Source organism: Ylistrum balloti, unplaced genomic scaffold, assembly GCF_031769215.1.
Source record: "Ylistrum balloti isolate Yb309-2 unplaced genomic scaffold, AGI_CSIRO_Ybal_v1 Utg371040, whole genome shotgun sequence".
In the NCBI taxonomy this organism is placed as follows: domain Eukaryota; kingdom Metazoa; phylum Mollusca; class Bivalvia; order Pectinida; family Pectinidae; genus Ylistrum; species Ylistrum balloti.
In genome coordinates this window covers 193,119-205,340 of record NW_026782576.1, presented here as the reverse complement: position 1 = coordinate 205,340, position 12,222 = coordinate 193,119, and the positions used below count along the sequence as shown (strand labels likewise).

Here is a 12,222-nt window from a genome sequence, read left to right as displayed (position 1 = left end):
TAAATGGTTTTGACAGCATGGCCAGGTATGGGCTGAATCCTTTACTATCTAACTTTAATACTACTTTTAAGCAGATTAATATGAATTTTCACATTTTTGTGCTGTACTTCACTTTTATATGATATACAAATTGAAATTTTATTCTGCCATAGAAATGCGTCCAACAGCTGAAATAGGTCGAAAAATCAAATCATTTCTACCATGCGTGGTTATAAACAGGTTATAAAAAAACTTGTAAAACAATTTTACATGTACTGATATATACTCACAGCGGTATCAGAAGGTACAAATATTTGAATTTTCACATTTTCTGTACTATGGCATTGAAATGTAATGAAAGGTCAGGAATTTTTTGTACCATGGCACACTTTTTTCATTTCTTTGCCAAAGTCTTCCAGCATAGAAAACAGCTTAATTTATTCATATCATGTTGTCAGGCTGTTGTCGACTCTCATATGTTAGAAGTTTTACCATTTTCTAATCACCAAAACGTTTTAACATAACTTATTCGTTGTACTGTAAACCGCTCTGTTTATGGTTGAATATTATTTTCAGTAAAATGATAGAATATTTTCAGATTTTTCAACATGCTTACATTTATTGTACACAAAGAACGGCTGTAGTCTAGACATCTGTTGAATTCACCTTGTCTTTAGATATAAAAACTCATGTAGGCAGAGTAATGTGATTATCGCTTTATTTACACAAGTTCTCTAAGAAACCGTACACTTGTTAGACACGCCTATGAAAAATCTGAAAGCAGAACATGCTGAAATATCCGATGACATATATCGCAATATTATGTCCTCGTACTAGGATGTTGGTGTGGATTTCTTCGTGTATAGGCGAGTCGGTGCAAATAACAACCATTACAAAGTATAATGTTTACCTAAAATTTCGTATGTCTCATTGTACAATCCAGTCTCCTTAGAATGAACTGTGTTGGTCATTATAGATTTGATTTTTACACAATCAGGTTTAAAATATCGATCGTTTGTGTTTTGTTGATAAATGAACTATGTAGGTCAACAATCTTGTGTGCAAGCATGCACAGCTATCGCAGTATTCCCTATTGCTTCTAGAAGGAGAAGGAGGAGAAGAAGAATAAAATTTAGCCAAGAGATCACGAACGCCTTGCAGTTACGAGTTATTATTTTATTTTATGTCCGGGCCTTTTCATTATAACGAAGTGAATTTTTATTTTTACACTGTGGTATATCTAAGTCTTGGTGTGGTATATTTTGTCTTCGTGGTGACACTGTGGTATATCTAAGTCTTGTTGTGGTATATTTTGTCTGTGTGTTGACACTGTGTTATATCTAAGTCTTGTTGTGGTATATTTTGTTTACGTGGTGACACTGGTAAAAAAAGTCTTGGTGTGGTATATTTTGTCTACGTGTTGACAATGTGGTATATGTAAGTCTTGGTGTGGTATATTTTGTCTACGTGGTGACACTGTGGTATATCTAAGTCTTGGTGTGGTATATTTTGTCTGTGTGTCGACTCTGTGGTATATCTAAGTCTTGGTGTGGTATATTTTGTCTACGTGGTGACACTGTGGTATATCTAAGTCTTGGTGTGGTATATTTTGTCTGTGTGTCGACTCTGTGGTATATCTAAGTCTTGGTGTGGTATATTGTGTCTACGTGGTGACACTGTGGTATATCTAAGTCTTGGTGTGGTATATTTTGTGTACGTGTTGACACTGTGGTATATCTAAGTCTTGTTGTGGTATATTTTGTCTGCGTGTCGACACTGTGGTATATCTAAATCTTGGTGTGGTATATTTTGTCTACGTGTTGACACTGTATATCTAAGTCTTGTGTGGTATATTTTGTGTCTTGTGTTATATTTTATGACACTGTGGTGTTATCTATATTTTGTCTTGGTGTGTTGTATATTTTGTGTGGTATATTGTGTGTTGACACTGTGGTATATCTAAGTCTTGTTGTGGTATATTTTGTCTGCGTGTCGACACTGTGGTATATCTAAGTCTTGGTGTGGTATATTTTGTCTACGTGTTGACACTGTGGTATATCTAAGTCTTGTTGTGGTATATTTTGTGTACGTGTTGACACTGTGGTATATCTAAGTCTTGTGGTATATTTTGTCTGCGTGTCGACACTGTGGTATATCTAAGTCTTGGTGTGGTATATTTTGTCTACGTGGTGACACTGTGGTATATCTAAGTCTTGGTGTGGTATATTTTGTGTACGTGTTGACACTGTGGTGTATCCAGTCTTTGTGTGGTATATTTTGTCTACGTGTTGACACTGTGGTATATCTAAGTCTTGGTGTGGTATATTTTGTCTGCGTGTCGACACTGTGGTATATCTAAGTCTTGGTGTGGTATATTTTGTGTACGTGTCGACACTGTGGGTTATCTAGTCTTGGTGTGGTATATCTAAGTCTTGTGGTATATTTTGTGTATGTGTTGACACTGTGGGTTATCTAGTCTTGGTGTGGTATATTTTGTGTATGTGTTGACACTGTGGTATATCTAAGTCTTGTGGTATATTTTGTGTACGTGTCGACACTGTGGGTTATCTAGTCTTGGTGTGGTATATTTTGTGTATGTGTTGACACTGTGGTATATCTAAGTCTTGTGGTATATTTTGTGTACGTGTCGACACTGTGGGTTATCTAGTCTTGGTGTGGTATATTTTGTGTATGTGTTGACACTGTGGTATATATCTAAGTCTTGGTGTGGTATATTTTGTACTTGTCGTTTTATGTACAAGTTACACGTACTCCCACGATACTGTCGTTACCTTTCACGTTGATAAAAGGAAGTGTGTGGTGGTGTTTTAGGATTATAGTTCATGGTTCACTTGTTATAGAATAAGATACGTCATACCCGAAACATTCTTTATTATGATTATATATTACATACAAAGGAACCGCTGTGCACCAGGAAGTTGGCTTGAGGTTTAGAAAAAAATCCCGTGATTTCATTGGTTATATAAATACTTCTAACAACAAAGGGGTGTTTAAGTTATAAAGCTGCGGTTAATAACGACAAAATTATACAGAAATTTTATTTAAAAGATTAAAAATGAAAACTTCTTCCGGTGTATAAGTGCTGTATATTCAGTGTGTTGTAAAATAGATATCTATAACAACATGCCTGGGCTGTATGGTTGATGCGGAAACGAATCAGTTTGCAATATAAACATCTACAGCGCCTATGCATAATGGCACAGTGCAAAACACTATCTGATCCCTTTTTTGTCATCCTAAATTTTGTCAGGTCTGATTTGGTACCAAATTGTTGGTCTGATCTTGTCTTGTTTTTCATTATTATAAATCCGTGTATATCCAATTTATCTTTTATCTATTCTTTTTTAAAAATTTTTTTCCCAAATGGATAGAATACTGCGCGATGAATATCAATGAATCAAAATCCTCATTACAGAATGAAACCAGCTGGTTACTTGAAACATACCAAATTGTAAATGTACCCAAACCTCCTGTAAGTCCACGTAGCCATTGTCCACATCGCTTTTATCACAGCTGTGGTTTCTTAAAATGCTGTTACGTCATTTGAAAGCAGATTTACAGCTGTTACAACCAGTGGTAAGTTTGACACAAACCGCAATACCAGTTCGGCTCATGCAACATACCACGCTTGTATAGTTTCTCATCATCTAGAATTTGTCATTTCTGATAAAAAGACGACCCTAATCTCTCCACCACACCTGGTATATTTTTGTGACATTAAGATATCTGTTTTAGATAAAAGACTATGGCGAGTTCTTCTTTCCAGTGACGTAATAGCCTGGTTAAAATTAGATTGTTGGTTAATGCTAGGTTTCATATAACATGCCACTCTGTTTTCTAATTACCATCTTTATCGTTTAGTATCCGTTCCCGTTATCAACTCGCTGATATTCTCTGATCAACATTATATCCATTGAAGAAGAAGGGGGAAAAATAAACAAAAGCCCGAGAGCAACAGATTAACAAGAGCAGGCGAGACCAGACGGTATGGTGTATACACGAAATAACAACACCGTCATTCTACTTTAATTTTATGCGACGTCTTACAGTTTGTAAATATCAACAATATATTTTTACATATTGCGGCTTGTGATGATGATAGCAGTTCCACATAGACAGCATAGATAGAATAGAAATAAAAATGGCGGAAATGTGACTAGTGTATAGAGCGCAACAGCAATTTTTGACCCATGATATATCAAATTATGTAAAAAGACATGACCGATGTTTTTCCGCAACCTGAGCTATTAAAACGTCATTTATAGTGCCTGTAGCGATGCAAAAGGACGCAAGCTTGTATGTATTCACGAATGGTAACGACAATCAGAGAAAGACATTTCTGTAAACAGATTTCTAAACTAATTAACGGATAGTCACCGCGATGTGGTAGACACTCGTCATCAGAAAAAATACAGGTTAGAAGGCAGTTAAGACCAGGTGAGAATTGAAGACTTGGTCTACAAGAGACAGAGTTTACCCTACATGAACGGGTTAGAATATAGTTAGGGCCAAATAGTAGACACTAGGTCAATAAGAGACAGACCTTACCAGGTTTCAAAGGGTTAGTATGTAGTTAGGACAAAGTAGTAGACACCAGGTCCATAGGAGACAGACCTTACCAGTTATCAAAGGGTTAGTATGTAGTTAGGACAAAGTAGTAGACACCAGGTCCATAAGAGACAGACCTTACCAGTTATCAAAGGGTTAGTATGTAGTTAGGACCAAGTGATATACACCAGGTCCATAGGAGACAGACCTTACCAGTTATCAAAGGGTTAGAATGTAGTTAGGACAAAGTAGTAGACACCAGGTCCATAGGAGACAAACCTTACCAGTTATTAAAGGGTTAGAATGTAGTTAGGACAAAGTAGTAGACACCAGGTCCATAGGAGACAGACATTACCAGTTATTAAAGGGTTAGAATGTAGTAAGGACAAAGTAGTAGACACCAGGTCCTTAAGAGACAAACCTTACCAGTTATTAAAGGGTTAGTATGTAGTTAGGACAAAGTAGTAGATACCAGGTCCATAAGAGACAGACATTTATAAATAGGTCACATGCAAGCGTTAGACTCGTGTTCTATGTTGTTCAAAGACTAGTTAGAGATAATCAGTTGGAAATAAAAGCTTTTATACTTGAACCAAACAAAATTGGGAACAGATTAGTTTGACAGTTCTCATCGATACATCTTGAATGATAATTTTTTTTTTTTTTTTTTTTGTGACAACACTTATACATTTTTAATCACCACTAGTCAACTCCAACTAACTATGAACAAACAGGGACTGGTCCACAGTATTGTAAAACAACAAAACGAAAATCACACACACAAATGCAATTAAATGATACTTTATCACTTAAAAACATGTAAGAATAAATAAGTTACGATAGGAGAATAATAATGTAGATGAGGTACAGGCAAGTTACTATCTTCTCCACTTTGCCGAAATATTTCTTGCACGTAATTCTTATGCCTTACACTTAGCAGACAATATTCTGTTGGATTCGGCGATAACACATTCTAGCATAATATCAGATAAGTGAGAGAGTGCGTCTATATAAGCATACATTTTTTTCCGAGATCACTTTCAATTTCACTAATAAATAATTCTATATACTTGGCACGTTAAACAAATGAATCTTCTAATTATTTTTATCTCCAAAATTTAAATTTAAATTCGTGGTGGTAATTAATCGTTTGTATATACATTGATGGAAACATTTCTAAGCATCAGATACAGTTTTACGTCCAAACGAAGATAGACCCCACTTGTTGCTTTGAAGGTTACTTTTACAACAGTATCACAGTGAGAAATCAATAATGACAATTATTATGAGCTAAAATTAGACAACATTATACTTACAACGAACTTACCAAAAGCAGTACAAGGTATATTTGTAATATAAACTGTAGTCCGTGAGAATTGAGAAGTACCCTTTATATCATTGTATTTTGCACATTCAACAAATCTAATCAGTGCTTCCACATGACGATCAATTAATTCCGATTTTCGTCTAAAGAATTGATTTACAATTGCTTTAAACAGTAATGCAGTTACATTGGTCAACATTACATATGTCCGGTAGATGCCGATGACTTGGAATTAATCCCACCTTTCTCCATCGTGCCATCTATATGACCCAAGTCCATGTATACGTGTTCCTCTGGCCGGTACCAAATTGGAGTGGAATACATCGAACATTGGTCGGTGGCTACCTTACTACACTTTTTATATTTGTATAGCACAATTCTGGAAAGAAAAGCGACAAACCAATGATAATATTCGCTGACGTCACAAACCAAGGTCACACACACACACACACACACACACACACACACACACACACACACACACACACACACACACACACACACACCTACACACACTCTCTCTCTCTTTCTCCCTCTCTCACGTACACACACACACACACACACACACACACACACACACACTCTCTCTCTCTCTCTCTCTCTCTCTCTCTCTCTCTCACACACACACACACACACACACACACTCTCTCTCTCTCTCTCTCTCTCTCACACACACACACACACACACACACACACACACACACACACACACACACACACACACACACACACACACACACACACACACACACACACACACACACACACACACACACACACACACACACACACACACACACACACACACACACACACACACACACACACACACACACACACACACCTAGCCCATATCATACATACATATATATCAATGTTGAAATATCACTAACGAAAAACTGACTTGATAGAATATCATTATTGTTCTATTATTGTATTAGCAGTTAATGTTAAATTAGCTTAGAGCAGAACTGTGTCTTACCCTGTCACCAAAACTACGCCGCTGATTACCGACAGAACTACGATAGTGATGAGGTTAGATCTAGCGTTGTTCACGATTGTCAGATGCGTCAGATCTGGAAAACAAATAAGAAAGCAGATAACTGAAATGGATTAATGTACATACTTTCCTTTCACGGACAATGCAGTTATCAAATAAACAATCATAAGTGCAAGATTTCCCTTTCTCGACCAAAAATGCTACAATGGAAAAGTGAATGTATTACCGAAAAAATGTCACACACATATATCGAATCTGAATATCTGACTTACTGTTGCCTTTTTCAGAAGTTACATCATCACTTGTGGTTGTTGTTTGTGTAGTGGTTGTTCCTGTTGTTGTGGTTGTTGTTTGTGTAGTGGTTGTTCCTGTTGGTGTGGTTGTTCCTGTTTTTGTGGTTGTTCCTGTTGTTGTGGTTGAGGTTGTTCCTGTTGTAGTAGTTGTTGTTCCTGTGGTAGTGGTTGTTCCTATGGAAGTCGTTGTGGTTGTTCCTACTGATGTGGATGATTGTGTAGTGGTTGGATCGGGACAGTCATCAGATTGAACAAGACCAGAACCTGTAGATTAAGAGCGTCAAAATACATATTTTAACAAACGTGACCTTTGTTTAATCCGACTGCATGACAAACGGTTACCAAGCCCAAACACATCACTAAATATATATTATATTATATTTCATATTATCCATTCAAAAGGTGATAAAATGATTCCAGGTATAGATGTACCAATTGAAACTAGCTACATACGAGAAGATTTGTTAAATCAAAAGATTGTTTGAAATAATAGCACCTAGTCTATAAACTGAAAACTCATGACATAGTGGGTTGCAACTTACTGACACAGTATGACTGCGGACAATTTGTGGCGCTCTTGAGATGATAAACACGAAAGGAGCAGCATTTTTTTACTTGGATCATGAAAGAACTGTGACAAATTGAGAAAATTGATCTTAGACATATTTGGACATCTAGGACTTCACCCGATTCCTCTGGTAGAGAACCTGTTAAAATGAAGTAATAAATCTAAAAGTCACTAAATCAAACTTGACATTCTAACATATGAACATAATCATAGTCCAAACTAGTAAAACTAGTGCAAAATATGAACAAATGAATTTACACAGAGAAAAAGACCATGTGTTCTAGAAGGGTAAGCGTCTTCTGCTTCATCGACGACAACCACTATGTTATCTTGGAAATCTAAAATTAAGACTCGCTGTTATCACGGCATGGTTCATGAGACAATTAAGGTTTAGAATCACTCTTATCTCTGGATTATTTCTAACTCCTCTTACAATTAAGTTTTAGAATCACTCTTATCTCTGGATTATATCTAACTCCTCTGACAGTTAAGGTTTAGAATCACTCTTATCTCTGGATTATATCTAACTCCTCTGACAGTTAAGGTTTAGAATCACTCTTATCTCTGGATTAAATCTAACTCCTCTGACAGTTAAGGTTTAGAATCACTCTTATCTCTGAATTATTTCTAACTCCTCTGACAGTTAAGGTTTAGAATCACTCTTATCTCTGGATTATTTCTAACTCCTCTTACAGTTAAGGTTTAGAATCACTCTTATCTCTGGATTATTTCTAACTCCTCTGACAGTTAAGGTTTAGAATCACTCTTATCTCTGGATTATATCTAACTCCTCTTACAGTTAAGGTTTAGAATCACTCTTATCTCTGGATTATTTCTAACTCCTCTGACAGTTAAGGTTTAGAATCACTCTTATCTCTGGATTATATCTAACTCCTCTGACAGTTAAGGTTTAGATCTTCATCAAAAAGAATTATCAGCCTGATTTATGTTTTAGATTTCGATCGTTTTCCTGGTTTTAGGATATTGAAAATAAGAATATGTTTTGGAATATCTGTTCTTCATATGTTGCTCAAATTTTAATAGCCCCTGTTTGGTTCTGATCAATTAGCTCTATAACATTATAGCTTTGCTTTTCTTCGGATTTCTAATCATTGGATAATGTCGTGTGAACGAAACAGACATATCTGTTTATGTTTTTACATCATGTATCTCATCTATTTTTAAAATATAAATACATATTCTTATGTAGTTTACAGTTGAAATGGTCTTGAAAAATGACTGATTTAGTTTTATTCTCACCATTCACCCATAGCTGGTAACTTGTTCCGCATCCGTCAGTGACTAGAAGATCACTATCATTGGTCAGATCAGTCCCTGCATCCCCTACCAATCTGTACCACTTAGTGGTCAGGACACTATCACAGTTCTTGTTGCTGTAAACAGACTCAATGTGACTAGGCGATCGTGTAGAGTCGGCTGTGAAATTCTCGTACGTTGTACAGGGATCTATGATTGTAACAAAACATACGTAGTTATTTAATCAATCGTGACATGAACAACACCTTGAAGTATGTGACTAAATCAAATAGGCTATAATGAAATTATTTTATTAATTTGATACAGAACTTTGAAGAGAAAATACCATTCCCGTGAGCTACATGTTGTAAGTATTGTAGTCCAAAATACACCAGTTAAACAATGCGTATAACAAGACGTAACTGTGTCGATTAACAGTTGCATGATATGAGCCTAGTCTACTTCCACATAATCGACGGACAGATCATCGTACTCAATAGAATAGCTGACGTTACCTGAAGCCACTTTGCCTATGACGAAGATGACACACACGAGGATACATTTGTTCATGTTTTTCGTGCTTCTCCAATCCACAACTGCAGTTCAGTGATATGGTTTGTTACCCAGGTTGTTTACGTTTGTTGAATTTGGGACAGAACCAATATATTATGACTATGTATTCCGTTATACCCGGATGTAATGATGTCATATGAATGCACTATTGTCTGTGGCTTTAAAAAATTGAACTTTACGATGACCACACCCGTTAACAATCGACATCGCTTAAATAAAACATGTTTACCTGCGAATGGCAGTAATTTTAGACTGAAAATTTGTTGTGCAGTGGTTTGAGACCAGCGTTTAATGGATATTGCCAGTTAAATAAATGTGAATTCAGTATATATATTTGGTATTTGTTTTAAAATAAACTAGCTCCATCAATGAAGTGTATGTTGATGGTGATAGATTATTAGTCGGATTTCATGAGCTGGAAATGACAAAATACACCAATCTATTTACGAGCTGTGTACTAGAGCTATATCTTCACTACAGGCTTACTTAAAATTATACTAGAAACATGTTTACAAATAGAAAGGTCCTATTTGTTACGAAATAATTGAAATTTGTTGTGTTTGCTTCATATAATGTTTTGTTTTTATCAGAAAGAGTCATGTTGTGAATTCAGGTCGATTAAATGTTTGTGTAACTTGAACATTAAAATTCATCAGTAGTGGCTATTAACACACTCAATGCATCAATATATACATTTTGACTAAAAGTTAAAATACGATCTATCGTTACTTATGATAAAAGGGATTTCATTACATTGACATACAATTGCTGAGTCTATCGACCAGGCACAGAAGAGAAATGATAAACGCCGAAACATTTATGAATAGTGTAGGTGTTACCTGTTGTCTAGATGTGCGTGAATTTGTTCCCTGTTTTTGTATTCCTTAGACAATAAGTGTCACGACATTTCATCCTTGTTTAGGCAATGAGGCACTCTGAATGACACAAAGGAGTACAATAGCAAATCGCTGCTGATAATGGTATTATTTCGAATATATAAATTACATACATAAAAGTGTAACATGTGCATGTCTAGCGGGTCAAATCTTTCTATTCGTGAATAAACCTGATTCACAACACGGGTGTCTAGTGAGTTAAAACACTATATCTATATAAGCATTTTTAATTTAAATTTAATCTAGATTTAGAATTAATTATATCAATCTATATTTGGTCAGAAGACTTTGTGCTTAACCTCAGTAACATTGTATACAAGGCATCGATACATCAATCAATTCCTATGATATCTGATAGACAATGTTTCAGATTAAATAAAGTACGATATTACATCATGTGTTACTTATATCGACCTATCAGTGATCATTACCTGTAAGCTTCATACCAGGAAGTCATATACATGTCTATACAGAGGTGCCTTTTATTCATGTTCATTTGAAATACGTAATACATAATAAATAGCAAAGCATGTGATCGGTTTTATCTCAATGCATCACCTATATGCTATTAACTCGTAGCTTGGCTTAGTTTTTGATAGTTTCTCCTGATTCTTGTTGATTCAAGAGGCATAAACATTTTACTTTTTCGTAATGAAAATTATATTTATCTTATTCACTCTCTGAAGGATGTGTATTTGGTTTATAACAGAGAGGGCATTTATCGGCGTTTCCTGCTGTTTATAAAAAGAAATTCACAAGGTTTCCTTAGTTACGTACTTGTTTGTTTTCTATTTTGGGATGTATATAAATAATAGTCTTTTAACAACTGTGTTTTTAAAAAAAATGCATCGCCCTTCATACTGAGTCTCAGAATGTGATAAAAATCTTAAAAATTCTTTACTACTTATGTTCATGTTTACGTTAGACAACTATAGATGATATGTGATACACAAATGTTTAAGAACAAATAAGGTATTATGTTAAATCATGCATGTGTTACCTCTGTTGACTTACCAGTGATCGCTATTTACCGAACCAGGAAGTCATTGTCAATACAGAGGTGCTGCCCTTTATTCATGTTCATTTGAAAGATAAGTACGTAATTGATATCAGTGCATCTCAATAGTTTACCGTGCAAATGGTAATAACGACCAGTTTTATCGTTTTTTCATTACATATTTGCAATTCAATATCGAAACTTGGCTTAGTTTCAAGTTTATGTGTATTTTAGAAAATCTATTTTATGATAATATTTATATCCAAATAAATATACGACACAATCGTTTGTACAATCAGTTATCCTTAACATATAAAGTCAAATTACTGGTGACAAACGAAAGGTTGAGGGTTGTATTAGTCGATTTAAACCTGTATCCACCCAAATAGACGTTCAATGAACGAGCATCGCACAGGCCTTGTAAAATGAAAAATGATATTGCTAATGAGAACATGACTTCGATCATAACCGATCTCCATAGTCTTTTCTATGGTTGATTGTAGACAAGTTACCTCCTGTTAATAAGTTAATTATCTTCGCCTGGTCTTCCTTCGAAAAATAATCCGTTTTAGTCTTAGCTTCTGTCATGTTAAGATAAATCACTTCCTGGTTACCGCCATCTTAGTCTTAACCTGTTTTAATAACATTGTAGACTATGGACAGCTTAGATACATTGTACATCTATCATGTTAACATCTAATATCAGAGATTGAAAAATTCCCCGTCGTAAAAGAAAAAATGCAGACATTTATTCTTCATCGACGAC

The 12,222-nt window shown here is 35.3% G+C and overlaps 1 protein-coding gene across 1 annotated transcript; it reads right to left on the bottom strand.

Moving 5' to 3' along the window:
* Positions 1-6,070: 6,070 nt before the first annotated feature.
* Positions 6,071-9,560, bottom strand: LOC132560257 (uncharacterized). Its single transcript, XM_060224921.1, has 5 exons — positions 9,506-9,560; positions 8,994-9,200; positions 7,145-7,429; positions 6,855-6,948; positions 6,071-6,251 (listed from the first exon to the last, which is right to left on the bottom strand). The coding sequence occupies exons 1-5, from the start codon at positions 9,558-9,560 to the stop codon at positions 6,071-6,073; spliced, it is 822 nt and encodes a 273-aa protein (XP_060080904.1).
* Between the last annotated feature and the right edge of the window lie 2,662 nt (positions 9,561-12,222).